Source organism: Cryptococcus neoformans (genome assembly GCF_000091045.1).
Source record: "Cryptococcus neoformans var. neoformans JEC21 chromosome 3 sequence".
NCBI lineage: Eukaryota > Fungi > Basidiomycota > Tremellomycetes > Tremellales > Cryptococcaceae > Cryptococcus > Cryptococcus deneoformans.
Window position 1 is genome coordinate 383863 of NC_006685.1, and position 19421 is coordinate 403283.

The window sequence follows — 19421 nt, forward strand, 5'->3', positions numbered from 1 at the left end:
TCCATCTCCCCTTTCCTTCGCTTGGAGTATTTCCTTCATCACATTACACAGGTCAGAATGTACTGGTACATTTCTTTTCTGAGGCCTCCGCCTGTATCTACTTCCAATACGGACCAGAGGATCACCATTACTCCACAGGTCGCTAACGATCTGCGTACCGAGTGAGTTTTTCTTTTTCATTTATCCCGTCCAAATGTGAGACGTAAGCTGATCGCTGACTTAGATTGCGTTATGAGCCCACCACGATATACTATACTTGGCAGCGAGTTATTCCAAGTATTTCTATCGCCACGACTCTCCAAGAATTGACGACATTTATTCCTCCAGGGAGCACGTACAAACCTCTAGATGTCCCTTTACCGAAGAATGTGCAAGTGGGAGAGTCATGGCGTCTCGGTCTTTTTTCCCATAATGAAAATCCGCATAGTTCAAATGGGCTATTAAGCGGGGAGGAACGGAAATGGAAGTTGGAACCTACAAATGAACTGCTAGACCTGATCGACGACACTCCAGATGTTTTGGGCGTCTGGTCAGAAGGCATTGAAATAGCCCGTGCTGTATCTGGCCTCAATTCCGGTACGATCCGCGGACTTGGTAGACAAAAGGAGCCTTCAATAGATAAGGGAAAATCAAAGGGAAAAAGCAAAGGGAAAGAAAAGGAGAAGGAGAGAGATGATCGACCAAAGCAAGGAAGAATAATGAGAGAATGGGCGTTACCTGAAGAGGGAACTTTGAGAATCATTGAACAGACCTCTTTCGACCTTGACAAGGTTTGATTCTCCCTTGTCATTCAGCCCGGTAGTCGTTGATTGAATCCTCTAGAAAGTATGGGACTCTGGCCTGGCTCTGTCAGCCTGGTTTTGGAAGCATCTTGCCAACGAAGGATCACTACCTCTAACAGGCCAGAAGATCTTCACTCTCTTGAAGAGGCAAGAAAAACTCAGAATTGTTGAACTCGGTCCGCATCCACCCTCGCATTTTAATATATAGTGAAATAATGTCTGATGCTCAGTGACTGTTTAGGCACCGGTACCGGCCTCGTGTCTATAGTTCTCTCCCTTGCACTCAAGCGCATCGCCTCTTTGGAAAGAAAGATAACAGCAACTGATCTCGGTAAGTGTAGTTTGGCTAGTTTGGCTTGTACCTCTATCATGACTTGACTGCTAACTATGTTTCAGAATCTGCCATACCTCTCATGGACGAAAACATTGCTCTCAACAATCTAAACTCCCAGATGAACCATATCTCTACTGACCACGAGAATGAACAAGGAGAGCAGTCCAAGGGTACCTTGGTCGACGCGAGGGTACTAGACTGGGATCAGCCTATACCTGCTTGGGTGAATAATGACCATCCAGAGCTTGTAATGTACGTTCATCAGATCAAAGTAAAAGGAACTCTGTGGATTTTATACTGAACGTCGTTTTCTTGTCCGATAGAGCCGCAGATGTTACCTACAATACTAGCGCGTTTCCCTCTCTACTCTCTACTCTCACTTCCCTTCTCCTCCCTTCGGCTTCTTCTGCCAGTTTACCAAATAGACCATTATTGGTATTGGCGTACAAGGAGCGCGATCCGGCTGAACGCGAGTTATGGGGCATGCTGAAGGAAAAGGGCATAGATATGGTGATGGTGGATGAAATTAAAGGTGCCGAGGATTATGGATCAACCGAGATTTGGATTGGGGGAAGCAGCCTTTCTTGAATGAAGTAATAGGTGCTGCACAAAATCGCATGATAAGCGTCGCATGGAAATCAGGATGAGACGACTGGCACAATTTAGCATCTATGCATACTTTTTACAACCCAAGAACCAAAGCGCTAACTGCTTGTTTTGATACTTCTGACGAGCTTCGATGAATATATCGTTTTGTACTCCTTGCTTCTTCTTACACATGTATAAACTTTTTGAATAGTGGCTGAAAATTTGCTCATCCATTGAGCCTAATCTCGTGCGTTATGGGCTTATTCAACCCGTTCGTCATCCCCAGCCCATTCACCCTTTCCATCAACATGTCCTTCCCTTGTGATTGTCCGTCCATAGTCGTCATACCGTTTGCGGCTCCATGCGCGACGGCGGCAGCGGCTGCCTGCAGACTAGCCTTCCCTTTCCCTTGCGGTTCATAAGCCAACACCAGCATCCCGCTCTGGACCAGAAAGTCGAATATTCTCCCACTCTTGTTGACATCGATATTCAACATCTTTCTCGCGTCTCGCCGCCTCAGCAGACCTTGACGGCGTTCATTCTCACGTATATAGAGCTCCTTGATAGTGAGATAAGGTTTGGGCAAAACGCGGAGGGTAGAGCAGAGTGATTGTTCTTCGGATGAAAGGAGATCGAGAGAGGCCGAATTGGCAAGGTTGAGTGGTTGAGCTGTTAGGAATGTCAGCGATTGTTTGAGGCAGAATAGCGACATCACACCCACGAGGTTTGCGTCCAACTGCAGGGATGGCTCTGGGCGTAGGCTCTCGAGTTTTTGCATCTGGAAGAGGCGTAGCCATCGTACCGTGTAGGAACCGGTGCTGGCCGGCGTTGATTCTCGCACCAGACGGTAAGACTTCTGCTGGCTTTTGTGTGGGGAATTCCATTGACTGTTAAAGGAATCCTTAGTAAGTAAGGAATACTTTAGAAAAAAAAAAAGAGTTTGAAGAACTTACGCGTGTATTCTTGACATTATCATAGACATCCGCTTCAGCCGCTGTCGTTATTCCCATGCGACGGTATTCCTGGAGTTCCGCTATACGTCTTCGAAGAGTTTGTTCGTCTTTTTCATCGAGTTAGCGACGTACTTTTATCACAGACCACGAAAGAAACGTACAGATCAAACCTTCCACAAGAACTTCAAAGTCTTCGGCAGTCTGTAATTTTGCAAATGGTTTATAACGTTGTACCAACTCTCTCTCCTCCTTGGTAAGTTTCTTATCTTGCGCTTGTATCTTTAAGTCATCATCAGTATTATTCTTCCGTCAGGGGAGAGAACATGTACTTACAGCCCGGTACTCTGTTAATCCCCTATCAAATATAATCTCCTTGGCATCCTCCCTCTTGTCCAACTTTGAGAAATAAATGTCCATCATCGCAAGCTTCACCTCAAGTTCATCGGGATCTTCGATCGCAGGGGACACTGGCTTGTCTTCCTTTTCATCTTCCTTTTGCTTTTCCTTTTTCACTTTTCCCTTTTTTTCCACGCCCTTTTCATCTTCTCCTCCTCCTTCTTCGTCTTCTTCCTCTTCTTCATCTGGAGGACGAGTGATCTTTGCCTGTGGTTGTTCATCGCCACCGTACTGCATTACAAGTCCAAATTCCATATCCTTTACAGCCATTTCGGCATCATTGTCTACTTCGTGCTCGAATTCGAGACGAGCCGGCATGAAACCACCGATTTCGTGGTTTGTGGGTGCCGAGACTGGCGGGGCAGCGTTGGACGGAGGTAAAGCTGAATTGAATGTTAGCGAGGGTAAGAAGAGCTGAAAGAGGGCCATACCTTGCGGTTTACGAAGTTCCTCTATCCGAGCTTTCTTACGTTGCTGGAACTCATCGGGATCATAAGGGAAGCTCCTGTCCATAGGCTGAAAATTCCGTCAACAAAGGGCATGTCAACAAACTCATGAACATACAGGCATGAATTCTCTTCTACGTCTCTTGGACTCATCCACCTTCTCGTCTGCTTCCTTCTCTTTCACCCTCAGGTCCTCTCCGTGTTCGCCCACACCCAGGTAAACTTGAAGGTAATGTTGTTCGCATTCCTCTTTAGTTCTTGTCCCAACATGTTGCGCTACTTCAGCCCAGTTACCCAGACCATTTTGAATGAGGCCAGATATTAACAGTAACTCTTCGTCGGCTCCCCAATCTGGGGTGAATATCGGTTGAGAGTTTTGTTCCTGTTTTCGATTAGACTGACCCTTGCGCAGTGAAGATAAGGACATACGACAACCATATAATCATGCCATGCCTTGTGTTGCAAGCCTTCTTTACCCTCGCAAAAGCAAGTTGGACAGAGATCGACCTCCTCGCATTGCTTCATAGCACATTTTATGCGTACGGTATGAGTGATATCCACATGGCCTGCCTGTTTGTCAGCAGCCGTCGCGCAAAGGTGAGGCTATATGATGTGACATACAGAAATCACACGTATACTTGATACCTGGCTCGATAACTACACAATATCAGCAAAAGTCGTCGAAAGGACGATCAGATAAAAAACGATAGACGTACTAGGTCGGCTATCGTTTTGGGCATTATCCACCCTCGGCTTCCTCTGCGTGACAGTCATACTCGTTTGCTGATGCCTTTAACGTGCCTCTTATTGCACGTCAAAGCAGCCTTGCCGGGGCACTCCTTCTAGTGCTCGTCCCAGGTGGTCAACAAAAGGAATGATCACGGGGGACGCGAATATGAGCTGGCGGGTCTCGCCGCGGTGGAGGCGCGTGATTCGATCGTGTTTGGTTGCGTGATCGCGCGGCCGGAGAGATGGGGGGATAGAGGGAGGCGAGAGGAAGAGGGATGCGGGTATAGGCCTGGTGGAGGCAGTAAGAAGGGCAGGACAGAGGGTGTGTGTACGATGGTGGAAGATATAATAGAGGGCCAGGGCCAAAGGATTGAGGTAATGTTGTTGGGCGCGCGGTCGAGGGTCACAAACAGCGGCGGGTTCCGTGTGCTTCCGGCGGGCGCCGCAGCTGCGGTGGTGCGTTGTGGGGTGCAGGTGGGGGAAACGCGGGCTGGGGGATGGCGGTGCGGTGGCGAGGGGCGGGTGGCGGCGGGGAGGGAGAGGGTAGGAGGGGGAGGGGCACTGGCGGTGGGTGGGTGAACGTGTATGACAGGTGTAATCGGAGGGGGGCGCCGACTCGCTGGCGGGTGATGGCAACTCGGAATCCAGGCAAATGACCTGGAATTCAGGGAAACCCACCAATCACGCCCAGTTTTCAAAATCCCCCAGCCAAAATAATCCCGTTTTACTCCCGAGTGTGGCACGTCCCAGTTCCATCCCGGCGGGTTTTCCCCATTCGGTCCGGTCCGACACCGTGCCTCCACTTGGCCGCAGAGTCGATTATCAGCACAAATGGGGAAGGATATATAGCCCACACTTGACCCCTCCTTAATATCCTCCCCCCTGGAAATGCGCACATCCCTCATACGAAACATGTCCAAGTCATACGATTCCATCATCCTAGGTGCCGGCTGGGCTGGCTCAGTCGCTGCTAAAGAGCTCACCTCCAAGGGGCATCGCGTCCTCGTCCTCGAAGCCCGGGACAGGGTCGGCGGAAGAGCCCGTACTTGGACTGGTGGAGGCGCAAAGATTGATATTGGCTGTAGCTGGATCCACGGCTACAAGGAGGGCAATCCTGCGAGAGATATCGCAAAGTCTTTGGGTGTCGAGGCACGCTTACCTGCTGCTGCTGAGGGTGTCATCTATGGGCCTAATGGTGGGTATCCCATGTGTTATAGAGTCCACGCTGACATCGTCTCCAGGCCCGCTTTCTGCCGAAGAAGCAGATGCACTGAGAGCATCCCTCGGTACCGCTGTCGCTTCATCTAAACTCCCGCACCCGTCCCCTCCACCTACGACTTCCCTCGCCTCAGCTCTCTTCTCGCCCAACTCTGCATTGCTCAGCACTGCTTCTGACCAGTCATTGGCAAAGGCTCTTGCTCGTTCCCTCGAGATCCCCTTGGGTCTCAAGCTTGAGCAGGCCTCCCTCAAGTGGGCCGGCTGGGAGACCACCACATCCTATGCCGGATCGGATGCCGCCCCCGACGGTGGCTACCAGTCTCTTGTAACCAAGGTGCTTGAGTCTTCAAAGGCTGAAGTCAAACTCAACTCTCCCGCTGTTTCGATCAAGGAGACCTCTTCGGGCGTCGAAGTGACCACTCAGTCCGGTGAAACTTACTCTGCTGCCAGCGTACTTTCCACCATCCCCCTGGGTGTGCTCAAGTCTCTCCCCGAAAACTTCTTCACCCCCGCTTTGCCTGCTCACTTGCGTGAGACTATTGGCGGTACCCATGTCGGTGTTCTCGAGAAACTTCTTGTCCAATATCCTACCGCCTGGTGGCCAAACGCCGAAAAAGTTGGTTCATATACTTTCCTCCCTACCGGACCTGAGCCCAGCGCCTCATCTACCTTGGAACAAGTCTTTGAAGGGTCTACCTTGATCACTGCCAACTTTGCCGCACCCACTCTTCCCGGTCCTACCCCTACGCTCCTGACATACTTGTCTGAAACCCCTGCCAAGATCCTTTTGCAGCACCCTACTGAAAAAGTCGCCGAGGCATTCCACTCCTTCCTCGTCAAGCGCTTCTCCCCTTCTTCTCGTCCTCCTGCTCCTTCCGCTTCTGCCCTTACCACATGGCTTACTGACCCTCTTTCTCGAGGTGCGACGACGACGCCTTCTATCATCAGTACGGGTGAGCGCAGTCCCATGGACTTTAAGGAGCTTTCTCGACCTGTTTGGGGAGGCAAGCTCGGCTTTGCGGGTGAACATACCGAGATGGATAACCGGGGTAGTGTCGCCGGCGCGGTTATTAGTGGTTTCAGAGAGGCAGACAGAATTGACAAGTGGTTGGCCGCGCGAAAAGAATAAAGAGTGGGAATTTACGTAGTGATGCTTTGATAAAAGTTTTATTTTTAAATGCAACAGTCTTCAAAACAAGAATAATTCAATTCACGGAACTAGGTATTTGACCGGCAAGGTTGCATCCTAGACCAAACTACATTTAAGCAGCAATGGTAACCTCAACCTCAACTCCGGGCTCGAGGGAGATGGAGGTGATCTGCTTGACAACGTCGGCAGAAGAGTTGAGGTCGATGAGACGCTTGTGGATTCGCATCTGGTACCTGTCCCAGGTCTTGGAACCCTCACCACAGGGACTGTGCAAAACAAAAGTCGTTTATTAGCCCTGCCAGCAGGAAGCATTAAGAATTATCACGTACGACTTCCTGGTGGTGTGCTTGAGGACCTTGGTGGGGAGTCGGACGGGGCCCCTGACGTTGAGGTCTCGGTCCTTGGCACGGTTGATGAGGTCGGCACAGACTACAGAGATTTTCATCAGCCTTTCTCCCCCGTTTTTCAGATCCACGACCGTCCAACCACAAACTAACACTTCTCAAGAGGCTTGACGTTCTTGGAGGTCAAGGTGATCCTGATCTTGTGGATCTTCTGGGCACCGGCGCCAGTCTTTTCGAGGTCTTCCTTGTACTCGGCCATTTTTGATTGTAGATTGGTTTTGATGACAGCGACTTGGCAGTGTAGGTGCTAGCGGTGACTGTCTGGATGAGCTGAAAAGGAAAGAGGAAGACAGCTGCGAGGATTCAAATCGCATGCGAGAGGGAGAATTTGGCGGAATTTGGGTGACGTGGATTATTATTTGCAAAAGGATTAGTATTACGTAACGTCAAGTTACCACTGTTTTTGTTTTTCTGACGACGACCCAGCGAGCGCCGGGGGATATGGAATGATGAGACATTGGGATATTGCAGAAACTCGAGACGCTACCATATTCAACCAACTCATCCGCCAACATGGTCAGATTAATCACCCATAACATGCTTGCTTGCCACGTCAGTAAGTTACACTCTTTCATTCCATCCGCTCATCATCCTGAACTTTACACAACTGATCTCTCTCGCTTTTTTTTTTCCAGAGAACTGCACAAAGGACAACTTTCCCCTCGTCTTCTCAGAGGTAGAGCTCGTTGAACGACCGGCACCTATCAATCCGGATTTCATCAAGCGATTCTTGCCCAAACTCGATTGGAAGGCTTTGGTGGATACTGCTCGGTCTGTGAGTATGAGCCGGGGGTGGTAGTCGCATTTTCGCCCACGAATAGTCAAGAGTATTGACTTGACTATCATTACAGCTCGGTGATACTAGTCTCCCCGATACCATGCCTGAAAACTGGACAGATGAGGAAATACAAGCTTTACACCATGTCCTTTTCGAGGTATGTCTTGCAATAATTTCATCGGTCCAGTTGTAATTTGGGCCGCGAGACAACGAACAACTGAATGATGTGAAAACAGTTGCATGTGGAGGAAGGAATCATGACATGTCGAGGGTGTGGCCATGCCTACCCTGTGGCTAACGGTATCCCCAATATGGTAAGTCAGATTTTGGAATTTGGTCTATGAAGCAAAAGCCAAGAGGGAAAAAAGAAAAAGGACTGATTAATTTGGTTTGACAGTTGCTCGCTGAGCACGAGGTTGGCAGATGAGCTGCGTGCAAGTTTTGCACATTAGATAGTTTGTTGTACAATAACCATGATGCATTTCTCTCTCTCTCTCTCTATGTCGTTTTGTTCTATCTCCGTCCATCCCGACCGTACCCTCCTCCTCCTCCACCACCACCACCACCGCCGTACTGGCCATACCCGCCGGAAGCGGAAGCGCCGTAATTTCCTTGGCCACCTGGATTATTATTCTGAGGGGGTCCCTGAGGAGGTCGATTATAAGGATAACTTTGAGGAGGAGCACCGGGTCCAGGGGGCATAGCGTAATTGGGTGCGGGCGGATAGCCGGGTTGGTTGTTGGGCGGAGGAGGGTAGGATGACGGCGGGTAAGGGGGATAGTTGGGAGGAGCAGGGGGGTAATTGTATCCCCCTTGACCTGGTGGAGGACCGGGAGGAGGTCCCCCTGGCCCACGGCCATACATCTGATTACCTCTTGGATCCTGTCTTCCCCCTCGTGAATCTCTATCTCTATCCATTCCCCCTCTGTCTCCTCCCCCGTTCCTATCCCGATCTGCAAACCCACCACGCGAGCCGTGATTATGCCGAAGCATATCGTTCTGACTAGGAAGCGCCGACCTTCCTCGTGGGAACTGACCGCCTTGTGCTTGTCCTTGGGCACCAGGACCGGGAGGTCCCATGGACGAAGGGGTGGATACCCGCGATGGCGGGGTGCCAGCATGGACATTGGGCGCACCCAGTCCTGGAAGACCGGATGGCCCTCCGCCTGTCGTCGTCGGGCCGGTCTTGACGCTGTTGACAGCGGCAACGAGGTTGGACAAACCGGGTAAAGCGACTTGCTGCTTATCGCCGCCGCCGCCGCCGCCACCGCCTGCAGCGTTCGCAGGAGGGGCGTTCGTCCCCCATTCACGCTTTGTGATGCGTTCCAGTTCTTTTTGGGCAGCGCCTTCCTCGGTAAGATGCCATTTATCGAATTCTTGTCCCCCCGGCGGTCTTGCACGACACCAGAATCTCGCTGTAAAGTCCTTTGATCCCGAACAGAGAATATGGCCAAGGGGATGGAAAGAGAGGGAGAAGACTGCGTCCTCATGAGCGGCTGAAAGCGTGGTGATGGGTGTAGAGGGAGTGGGGGAGAGGAGGGAAAAGTAGTTGATAGTGCCGAGAGCGTCGCCGGAAACTAGGAGAGAGTGATGGATCGGGTGCCATTCGATGCAGTTGACTTCTTTTTCGTGGCCCTTTAAGACTTCCAGCTCGCGAAAGGTACGAATGTCAAAGAGGCGAATGACGGAATCTTGGCCGGCTGTCGCCACGAGATGGCCATCGGGAGACCATCGGCATGTGTTGATGGTGGATTTGGAAGAGTGGCTGTGGATGATTAGCGGTTATATGTAAAATGGCTACTTCAAAACGACGCACAGTGTAGAGAGATCTTTGCCTGTTCGTGGGTCCCAAAATTTTACGAGCATGTCTTTGGAACCGGAAACGATAAGACCCTTTGTGGGGTGCCAGTCGACGCATCTCACATCCCAACCGTGGCCTGCTCAGCGTCAGCTTACAGCACTCGCCGGTAAAACTCGACGCACCACTCAGACTTCTTTCTTCCTTGGCTTCTCTATAGCTCCAAATCTTGACAAGCCCATCATCTCCACAAGTCACAAAACGCTCATCGTTCGGACTCCAACTAACATCATGACAAGCTTCTCGATGCCCCTGGAAACCATGTATATTTGTGAGATGCGGTGTAAAGTACTTGATCGTGCCGCCTTTGTCGGCTGAAACAAGCGCCTGGCCGTTGTGCGAGTAGGTGAAGGACCGGATAGAGTCGTCGTGTACCTGAGTAATGGACTCGTAGTTGAAAGAGGCACCGTTCCAGAGCGTGAATTGGCCCTTGTCATTGCCTGTGAGCAGACGACGGGCGTCTGGTGTCCACTGCCGAGCATGTAAGCCCATGTGTCCATGTGCGGAAGGAGACACCTACTCTGACGACACGGGTGGGAGAACGTTCTTTATTTATCGAGGTGTGGACCCAGTAATCACATATAGACGTCGACGGGTTTGACCGGAGTGCTACAGGCGGAAGAAACTGGATGGCTGTCAGACATTACCACGCACACAGCCGACAGATACACACGTTGACAATATCAGACGGGTTAGGGTGTATGGCTGGCCTGAATTCGTGGACGCCCTTGAGCTTGTTCAGCTGCAGAGGCGGTCAGAAGGCAGAGCGAAGCGGCAGACGAACGACGCACCATTCTCCATTTCTGGACGCCGCCCTGGTAGTCGACCGTCCGCCTCGGCTTTATCTTCCTCTTCCTGTCGTCGCCGCTGGAACGAGTGACTGCGGCCTGGTAGGCAGCCTGCTCGAGGACCTCTTCGTTGTCCGGGTGGAGGGGTTCGCGGTAGCGGGAGGGGCGCCATGTGTCGTTGGCTGCGGGGTCTGCGGGGCCTGGGAGCGGGTGGCCGTGCTGGTCTGCGGGGACGGTGGGCGCTGTCATGGCGCTGGCTGTGGGCTGAGTGGATCCACGGATATCGAGGAGTAGTGGAGGAATAAATGCGGCTTCAATTTGGCCAAACGCCGCGCTTCGTCGCTGGACTTTTCGCTTTTATTTTTCCCCGCCGGCAATGCCTCTGTACTGAGCAGGATGGTATACGATCCGATACGGGACTGCGACGTCCCCGCCCCGCACATTTCCGCCCCCCCCCTCTCCCGCTCCCGCTCCCCGCCGCCCCCACACCGCACGCCGTCCGCCTCGGGCAGCCTCCGCGGCCTGCTCAACGACTCGCCCCCGCCCAGAGAGCCCCCCCGCGCCGCCTCCGTCCACGAAGACGCAGAGAGCCACAGGCCCAAGCTGAGCAACATCCTCAACGATGCAGAGCCCCCCCGCCAGCGCAGCATGCTCCCGCCGCAGCAGCCGATCCACGCCGAGCTCGAACACGGCCGCCGCACGTCTGCCGGCAGCCATGCCGCCCAGCTCGCCCGCTCGCCGTCCATGAGCCTCTCGCCCCGGAGCCAGAACCAGTCGCTGCCATATCCGAGCTCGCGGCCGGGATCAGCCGCCGGGTCCGCCCATCCCTTCGGGTACGATCCCAGGCAAGGGACCCTGTCGCCCGTCTTGTCTGCCAGGCGAACGTCCGAGGACCAGCCTAGGCCGACGTCTTCGAGTTCCGCCAGTGGGCGTCGCTACACTGAGCCTGCTTCACAGACGCCTGCGCCGGCACCGTTGGGCTCGTCAGCGTATCGCCCCCGTCATACGTCTACTCCAGGCAACCCGTCATCGGCGTACGCGCCCCGTTTCACGCCGCAGCCTACCACCACACCCTCCTCGCCGTCCACATCACAGCACACGCCGTACACCCCGCACCATTCGGCGCCTCCTCGGATACTCCATTACAACCCGCATCGGCAGTCTGCACCATCGTCCGTCCTGCGTCCGATCTACCCAGATGAAGTCGCCCATCTTCGCCAGCTGGCGCACGCTAACAATCCGCTTCGGCAAAAGCCCGCGGCAAGGAGGTACTCCTACTCTGGCGGCAGAGCTCCTGAACCTACACCCACCCCCAGGACAAGTTTGCCAGGCGAGAATGATCACTCGTATTTCCCTCCTCAATGGGACGATCGACCGTCCATGCCGCCATCCGAGGTCTCGTACGGAGGTCCCCCATCCAGCACCCCTGGTGCGCCGCCCTCGGGCTATAGCCAGTACCCGCCCAACTGGGAAGCTCAGACACCGGGAGGTAACTGGGATGGCGAGAGACCCGGTCGGTTAGGGAAAAGAAGGGCGAGAGATGAAGAGGATGATGAATATGAGCGGAATAAGAGGGTTGTTTCAGGTCCCGTGGCAGGGCAAGCTTATAGCAAAAAGGTGACTGTCGTTGCTGAGCACTGTATGTTCCCTGCATCCCATTTACTTGACTGTCCTTTTTTTTGGAACTGATCATCTGTGGTAAGATAATTCTCGACCAGAAGTAGGCGTCGAGCGCCGTGAATTCTCTCCCATTATCGGCCTCAAAAAATTCAACAACTGGATCAAATCTGTGCTCATTGGGAAATTTGCTTATAGGCCTCGAGGAAAAGTTTTAGATGTAGGGTGTGGAAAAGGAGGCGATCTGAACAAGTGGAAACAAGCAAGGATTGCGCTTTATGTCGGACTCGGTAAGTTGCCAACATCTTCCCAAGGGTGAACATTCACTGCGGCGTTGCTGATAAGAATGGGCTGGGTACGTAGATGTGGCAGATCAATCTGTACAGCAAGCTGCAGACAGGTACAGGCGGATGCCGAAACCCGGATTCGACGCATTCTTCTATGCGCATGATTGTTTCTCTGTACGCCTCCCTCCCACGTTTTCCCTTCCATGCCGCATCCTATTATATCGTTGTCTGACAGCTTTTTTTTTTTGAAATGTGTCATTAGAATCCATTGAGTGACGTTCTCAGCCCCGAGCTTCAGATCAAAGACCTCTACGACAATGTCACCATGCAGTTTTGCATGCACTATGCGTTTGAGAATGCAGCAAAAGCAAGGATGATGATTGAGAATGTGTCGAGATACCTTCGCCGGGGAGGTATCTTTATCGGGACTATCCCTAATGCTGAATTACTCTTGCAAGTGGTTTTTTTTAAAAGAAAAAAATTCTTGAAACAATGCTGATTACAGTCCATCCCCACAGAGAAAGACTGAACGAGCTGCCGGACCGCGATGAGGAACTTCGATTTGGCAACTCGTGCTACTCTATTCAGTTTACAGAGAGAAGACATAAAGGCGTGTACGGCCACGACTATCGATTCTACTTGACAGATGCGGTGGAGGACGTCCCAGAGTACCTCGTGGACTGGGAAAATTTCGTCTCGTACGTTCTTTTTTTTTTTCTCAGGTTGGGTACTGACGACACCACACGTCCAGGTTGGCTTCCGAGTCTGGACTTCGATTGGTCTACAAAAAGGCGTTCCATGAGATTCTCCAAGAAGAAAAAGATAGCAGAGATTTCGGCCCGCTCTTGGGGAAAATGGGAGTGCTGAACGAGTATGGGGAAAGTGCGATGGATGCGGACCAATGGGAAGCTGCGAGTAAGTTTTTTTGCAAGAAAAGCCATCTCTCCTGGCAACCTGTGAAACGAAATGGCTCATCTGACTTGATCACAGATTTGTACATGGGTTTTGCGTTTGAGAAGATGTGATTCAACAACATAAAATCATAGACAACTTAATTGACGACTCATCATATCATGTGGCCCATCCTTTTTCTTTTTTTTTTAATTCGTCGATTCGTTAATGGATAGGGATGGGGGGGGGGGCTCGGGGCAGGAAGGAGGGAAAGACAACATAGGAATACCCGTTTTTCGGGCCTGTCAAGGTCATTGGGATTTGAGCACAAATGGTTGTACTGTATGTTAAAAGTATTTTCTTGGCTTCTTTTTTTAGATACCATGAGGACAAAAAAAATGCATTTGCAGTTTCGCCACCTTTCTTCTTTTCTTTAAATCAAGATTCGAGGCAGTTCTCGAGCAATGGTCAGAAACCTTGCTCCGCCAGGTAGTCGGTCTTTTCGGTAGCATATCATCATCATCAATCTTTGAAACTGTAAACGCAACGGGCCAAAAACAAAAAAACACTTACGACCTCGAGGTAAAAAGTAGCAGGTTTAAAAGCTATTGGCTTTCCCGTCCACCCAGCTACTGCATATCTAACCGTGTTGACCCATCCGACCCTTTCTTCACATCAGTATACGGCAAACTGTGACGAACAAGTAATTGGTCCAATGCAAATAATGGCTTACAAGTCTAAATGGTTCACTCCCACCAGGGTGCCCCTATATTCACCCCACATTGCACTATGGACAGAGACCAATCCGTCATTTGCTCCTTCCTTTGCGTAGATGATGGAATGAGGCCATTTAAAAGTATCAAGCAACCCCGGCTCGAAACTCGCACCCCATGAATAGTATTTGACGTCTTCGCTGTCAACCACTTCCGCATTGAATTCTTTCATCGAGTTCGTACCCAGAGCACTGAAGGCCGAGCCGTCACCGGACTGTGGGAGACGCATTGTTTCCAACAGCCCAAGTAGTGACGGTAGCCGCTCACGTCCAATGACGTTATCAATCAAATAGTCCGCAAAGGGTGAGCCACGGTGAGGGGTGGAGATGGTCGTCAGCGAGATTGGCTTGAATGACTTGTCTTTGATCTGAGATACAAGATATCGGCAGTCAAGCCCGCCCTGAAAATGGTGTATCAGCGATGATAGTTGCCTGGGCGAAAGGAGGAAGAAAAAGAAAATAGATTAACCATGCTATGTCCTACCAGGTTGATCTCCCGCCCTGGATATTTCTCCGAGATGAAATCCGCGAGGATTCGAGCGCGGTCTTTGATAGAAGAAGTAGCAGGCACTCTAGCAATCAAGACTTCTACGCCATTTGATTCTAATACTTCCCTTATACCCCTCCAATGGGATATTTGAAGACTGCTTCCTGTCAGCAGCAGCCAAAAGGGGAGATCCATGATGACATACGGGGGCATACTAGCCGGGCCGAGATAATCAAATCCCAAAAGGCCGTGACAGAACACCACAGGGTGTTTCGGAGACCGATCTTGTCATCTGATCAGCGACAATCTCACCAATACACATATTCGACGCACATTTCTTTCTTAGCTTTTCTTGCTCTTCTTCAACAGTGTCTGCCTTGTCTTCCTCGCTCATCATCTGATCTACTTTTCCTTTATTCCCACTCCACCATCCACTCGCCCAAGAGCCCCAGTCATCCTGTGACGAAGATGTGGAGAAATTTCGTTTCCCAAAATCTAGACTAGGCTTCGACGGAAAAGACACGCGAGGGAGAGAGAAATTAAAGTTGGGCATCATGTTCGCCACAGACGACTCTCCAGCCGACTTGGCAGTGGGAGCCGATAAAAGCCCAGTTATCGTTCTTTGAAGGTGTAGAGAAGGGGTGTCTGAAGACGCAGAACCTCTACGATGAAACGATAGTTCCAGAGGCAAGCCGGTGGTAGGATCAAGATCAGGAAAAGGTTCGTCTGACAGTGCTGTGGTAGGCACCGACCTTTGCCATAAGCTCGACCCTTCACCTGCTCCTATGACCATGCTTTCTGATACGGACCATCGCCGTCCATGTTGAGGTTGTTCAAGGGACGGACAACTCACGCTTGCTGTTGGTAACGTAGATCTTGCAAGCTGGGAAAGTAGACGAGGATGTCGCGGCCGTAAAGAGGGAGGGTAGTGGACCCTAGGGGGTTCAGGTATGGGTGAAGGACAGGCTCTGTCAAATGATGATTCAAGGCTTGAGGAGAGGGACGTTGGTGATATCGAAGTGTGTATTGCCTCGTCTATGAGAGCAGGTACAGAGCTAGTGGAACCCTCAATTTCTCTCTCTTTACCAGGATTCGGTTGAATAAGTAGTGGATCTGCTCTTTGCTTGCCTTTGCGCCTGCTCTTAGCAGCTCCATCCGCAGTTTCAGTGGATGGCGGCTGTTGATGATGACGAATGTCGGAACGGGATTGTGAGTTAAACGTTTGACGTGCGGAATTGCCGACTTTGTGGGGTTGATACATTGCCTTGGTAGGATGGTAGAGGGTTCTAGGGGCTCTTGGGAGCATTCAAGCTAGACCACGGGAGGATAGGGTTGTCAACGAAATAGAGATGTAGACTGACTGTGCTGGAAGATGACCGCATTCGACTTTCGCGACAGATCAACAACGTTCAGCGTCGACGTCATCATTTGTACACCTCGTGTTTGTTTTCATTCAAGAGAAATACACTTCACATCGCTCTCCTTTGAAATAAAGCGTACTTTCCAGTTCTTGTTACAGGGTCCCTTGCCAAATTAATCACAATGTCTTCCCCCCATAAGCAGTCCAAACTTACTTCACATCAGTGCAGGAAACTCAACGAACCGCTCCTACCTCTACATCTCGCCTTGGCCTGGATAATCATTCGTGTTTTCCCCATCGACAGCGATCTACAGAGCTTGCCTGTATATTCTTTGCAGTTCACGCAAAAGGTACTCCACATAGTGGGTCGTGAAATACTAGATGTAAGTATGAAATCAAATTAAATACTTCGAATCCCATTTTTGACTGACAATTCTACAGGTTGGAAGCGAGCCAGCAACCTTCGGGTCTCTGAAGATGGAACTCGACCGTCTCGTCAAGGCCGAGACCGTCCAAATAATTAGAAGAAATGAGAAGAAGAGATCGCGAGGCGTTCATATTGAACATGAGTTTGAAGATGCTGAAAAGAATCGAAGCTGGCTTGGTGACATGGTAATAAACAACTATTTGAATGCCGATGTAAACTAACCGGCTTATCAGTGCGACAGATTTGGCGACATAGCAGATGGATGTAGTTTTATTGATGGTAAGGACATTTTAAAAAGCAACGTCCATATTCTGACAGTGTCTTAGGTCTGGATAAGGAGTTACGAGAAAGACTAAACTATGGGGACGATGATGAAGTAAGTACTCGGATACACTATTTTGCTGATCACCACAGCCGATTGAAATGCCTCCTCCAATAGTGCGTTCCTCTCCTCCATTAAGCTGACTGCCGTGCTAATGTATTCCCATAGGAACGACACTCACCCCTTGGTATATTCTGCCGAAATCTCATCAACATATTACGCAAACTTTCCTTCGATGAGACTGCACATCTTTCACGGGAGGTATCTAAATGGTGTGGAGTAGGGACTAGCGGGTCATCGAAACCGGTAACTGCGTGGTCTCTTGATCGTAAGTTTGATACAGTTTGGGAGAGACTGTAGCTAACTGGACCGACAGGTAAATCTGGCATGGAGGACAACCTGGACAAAAGAATTCAAGCTATGCAAGAGTACGCAATTTTCGTTTCATTTATAGCTCATGATTAACTGCTTTACCAGCTATCAGGCTGCCAAGTCGTCAGCCGATTACTCGGGAGCTTTAGCGTCGTTACGAGAGTTTTACGATTACCAATTCCCTTCCGTCAACAAAGGACAACACCAACATGCTTTACTGAATATTGCCGTTTTCCATTACTCAACAGGAGGTCTAGAGTCCGCACGATCGGTGAGCTAAATAGCCTACATGGTGTTGTATCGTAGGGCTTACCTATGATATCAAGGCCATTAATGAGGCCATCCGCGTGGCAAGGACAGCTGGCGACAAAGCATGTCTTCAGCACTGTACCAGGTGAGCTAGGTTGCAATTAGCATTCCAGAATCATCCTCACGATGGCCAGCCTTTCCCAGCGTCTTGAGACTGAAGTCAACTCTCTGGCTTTTACGGCTACTGAAACGCTGAAAATTCATCAAACTCCCATACCTTCCTCTCGCCTGCCCGATGTTTCCACGCCGATGGATGAATTATGGGCAGTGAAAACTGCTCTCGACCTTGTAAATGATTCTTATAAGCCCTTGTGATAGCTTCAATGGGCTGATGCCTTACGATAGGGTGAACCTGTTCACATTGCATTCCGGCGCATCCATGCTGCATTGGGTAAGGAGTATCAGACCGAAGCCTTGGATGATGAGGACGAGCGCCTGTCTCCTAAGCAGTGGGCTACTGGACAAGGTCTTGAGGAGGCTGCTTGGCATGCCACTCAAGCTGGGCTATGGAACCTCCTCGGTGAGCATGCCAGCATGACTTTGGGGGAATTATAGAAAGTGTTGACAACAACTAAGGGTCAAATGCTTTGGCGAATTTTCATGAAGAATTGGCTCTCAGTGAAGTAGAACCTTGGAGCGACGGAGGCTTGACAGTGATCCTTGTTCAGGCACAGAGGGTGAGGTTTGATTTCAAACCGGGTATCATTGTTGACAAATGCGGGTGACGATAGATTGCTGAAAAGGGAGAGTATGATCAGGCGCTCGCGGTATTGCTGGACATTGTAAACTTACATGGATTAACGATATCTCAGTACCATACGTGGTCGAGGACTGTATGGACATTATTAGAACGGCGAGCAACTTTGAAGTCAGTTGTTCATTCTTACCTAGAAAGACGATGGTTGCTGACTGAAAAAGTAGCGGGAATCCTGATACCCTCTCTTATCTTTCATCTCTTCAGCCTCCTAAGCGCTATTCCTCGAGATTTGGACCCGGAGGCCCCTTACGAGAGTATGGACATCCGAAACCTATCCCCCTGCCAATGGACGGCTGCTATGAGGAGGTCAGGAACGATGGAAAATTTTCCACCCAAATATCTCTGCTTCAGGATCACGTTCGTTCTTCCCTTTCAATGGCTACGGAACTTCGGCTTTCCTCAGCACCGTCTCACCTAGTTTTGCCGCATGTCCTGTCTGCGGTCCAACTATCTAGTGAGCTTGGCATGTGGAGACTCTACAGATTTGGAGTAGTAGTACTCGCAGAAGTTATGCTTGGCATGGAAGCTGTGCCTTTGAGCAAAAAAGCTATCCATGAAATTGAGAGCGTATGGTCGCAGGTAGGTCTAATGGATTATTTTATTTTATTTTTGGGGGAGGAAATAAGCTAACAAGTTGTTAGCTTATTGCATCAGACGACTACGAGGCCCTGGCGAGAGGGGCACTTGTCATAGCCAAAGGATACATTGAGCTTTCGCTGGATAGTGGGTCCACTGCTGAACATGGTTCGTGTCTTTACAGTAAATCAACAGAAAGCGGCTAACAGTTTCCCAGATTCGGCCAATGATCACCTTTTCCAAGCTTTCACGTACGCTAAACTTCTGGAATCCCGCTCGCTTGTCATGGAAATAACCTCATTGCTCGCCCTCCTGTCAGAATTGCGCCTATCCGGAGAATTTGCCGATAGTGCCTACATCAGGGGTAGTAAAAAGAGTAGGGATAGTATGGTCGATGCCTATGAGGAAGCGCAGAAAGGGGTGGGTGAGGCATTCTCCAAAGGGGACATGATTGTGAGAGAGGTGGCTGAAGTGGTCAAATGGGTTGGCGTGAGAGTTGCTGAAGGATGGAAGTGAAGACATCATAGCCACCATCACCCTATATGGTGCCTCCTTGCTGGAGCGAATTTGTTGAATCCGGCCGTTACTATTAAGCTATCGGACCTATAATGTAATGATGATACTATTACTCAGCTCCAATCTCGCTCATGTGGCAAATGGGCCATATTTCGTCGCTTACAGATTACCTGTTCATTGTATGTAGTCGATAAAGGTTATTATGAAGTGTCAATGTCAACTGTATTTAAGGGCCGAACTTCGGTTGTCAGTTTCCTTCCTTCCGTTGTTTTGTGTATTGGCTACAGACAGAAGAGGGCCCCGT

At 50.5% G+C, this 19421-nt stretch overlaps 9 protein-coding genes across 9 annotated transcripts; 5 read left to right on the forward strand and 4 right to left on the reverse strand.

Moving 5' to 3' along the window:
* The first annotated feature begins 34 nt into the window (after nt 1–34).
* CNC01380 (expressed protein) lies at nt 35–1806 on the forward strand. Its single transcript, XM_569459.2, has 6 exons — nt 35–161; nt 224–770; nt 823–958; nt 1024–1113; nt 1179–1368; nt 1440–1806. Exons 1-6 carry the CDS (start codon nt 58–60, stop codon nt 1702–1704), a joined length of 1332 nt encoding a protein of 443 aa, XP_569459.1. The 5' UTR covers nt 35–57; the 3' UTR covers nt 1705–1806.
* Nucleotides 1781–4789, reverse strand: CNC01390 (transcription coactivator, putative). Its single transcript, XM_024656691.1, has 10 exons — nt 4216–4789; nt 4121–4156; nt 3929–4065; nt 3618–3881; nt 3485–3569; nt 2991–3436; nt 2819–2936; nt 2658–2764; nt 2426–2591; nt 1781–2373 (listed from the first exon to the last, which is right to left on the reverse strand). The coding sequence occupies exons 1-10, from the start codon at nt 4271–4273 to the stop codon at nt 1931–1933; spliced, it is 1860 nt and encodes a 619-aa protein (XP_024512370.1). The 5' UTR covers nt 4274–4789; the 3' UTR covers nt 1781–1930.
* Nucleotides 4790–5043: 254 nt separating this feature from the next.
* On the forward strand, nt 5044–6616 carry CNC01400 (conserved hypothetical protein). The gene is made up of 2 exons (XM_569463.2): nt 5044–5423; nt 5470–6616. Exons 1-2 carry the CDS (start codon nt 5117–5119, stop codon nt 6573–6575), a joined length of 1413 nt encoding a protein of 470 aa, XP_569463.1. The 5' UTR covers nt 5044–5116; the 3' UTR covers nt 6576–6616.
* A 54-nt stretch (nt 6617–6670) lies between these two features.
* Nucleotides 6671–7311, reverse strand: CNC01410 (ribosomal protein S20, putative). Its single transcript, XM_569465.2, has 3 exons — nt 7094–7311; nt 6926–7025; nt 6671–6862 (listed from the first exon to the last, which is right to left on the reverse strand). Exons 1-3 carry the CDS (start codon nt 7197–7199, stop codon nt 6709–6711), a joined length of 360 nt encoding a protein of 119 aa, XP_569465.1. The 5' UTR covers nt 7200–7311; the 3' UTR covers nt 6671–6708.
* A 158-nt stretch (nt 7312–7469) lies between these two features.
* CNC01420 (conserved hypothetical protein) lies at nt 7470–8274 on the forward strand. Its single transcript, XM_569469.2, has 5 exons — nt 7470–7556; nt 7636–7775; nt 7852–7935; nt 8015–8092; nt 8176–8274. Exons 1-5 carry the CDS (start codon nt 7514–7516, stop codon nt 8203–8205), a joined length of 375 nt encoding a protein of 124 aa, XP_569469.1. The 5' UTR covers nt 7470–7513; the 3' UTR covers nt 8206–8274.
* Nucleotides 8033–10777, reverse strand: CNC01430 (conserved hypothetical protein). The gene is made up of 6 exons (XM_569471.2): nt 10428–10777; nt 10310–10378; nt 10157–10261; nt 9762–10107; nt 9595–9715; nt 8033–9543 (listed from the first exon to the last, which is right to left on the reverse strand). Exons 1-6 carry the CDS (start codon nt 10671–10673, stop codon nt 8292–8294), a joined length of 2139 nt encoding a protein of 712 aa, XP_569471.1. The 5' UTR covers nt 10674–10777; the 3' UTR covers nt 8033–8291.
* Nucleotides 10778–10907: 130 nt separating this feature from the next.
* On the forward strand, nt 10908–13636 carry CNC01440 (mRNA (guanine-N7-)-methyltransferase, putative). The gene is made up of 7 exons (XM_024656692.1): nt 10908–12063; nt 12128–12331; nt 12405–12502; nt 12591–12781; nt 12847–13026; nt 13080–13243; nt 13319–13636. The coding sequence occupies exons 1-7, from the start codon at nt 11073–11075 to the stop codon at nt 13351–13353; spliced, it is 1863 nt and encodes a 620-aa protein (XP_024512374.1). The 5' UTR covers nt 10908–11072; the 3' UTR covers nt 13354–13636.
* Nucleotides 13619–15815, reverse strand: CNC01450 (triacylglycerol lipase, putative). The gene is made up of 6 exons (XM_024656693.1): nt 14812–15815; nt 14684–14762; nt 14461–14635; nt 13953–14392; nt 13793–13883; nt 13619–13717 (listed from the first exon to the last, which is right to left on the reverse strand). The coding sequence occupies exons 1-6, from the start codon at nt 15782–15784 to the stop codon at nt 13688–13690; spliced, it is 1788 nt and encodes a 595-aa protein (XP_024512550.1). The 5' UTR covers nt 15785–15815; the 3' UTR covers nt 13619–13687.
* A 153-nt stretch (nt 15816–15968) lies between these two features.
* On the forward strand, nt 15969–19338 carry CNC01460 (expressed protein). The gene is made up of 16 exons (XM_024656694.1): nt 15969–16221; nt 16280–16450; nt 16499–16544; nt 16592–16641; nt 16680–16703; nt 16756–16915; nt 16964–17015; nt 17065–17230; nt 17286–17353; nt 17403–17556; nt 17614–17788; nt 17845–17945; nt 18000–18136; nt 18190–18604; nt 18667–18769; nt 18819–19338. Exons 1-16 carry the CDS (start codon nt 16021–16023, stop codon nt 19115–19117), a joined length of 2322 nt encoding a protein of 773 aa, XP_024512375.1. The 5' UTR covers nt 15969–16020; the 3' UTR covers nt 19118–19338.
* Nucleotides 19339–19421: the final 83 nt, after the last annotated feature.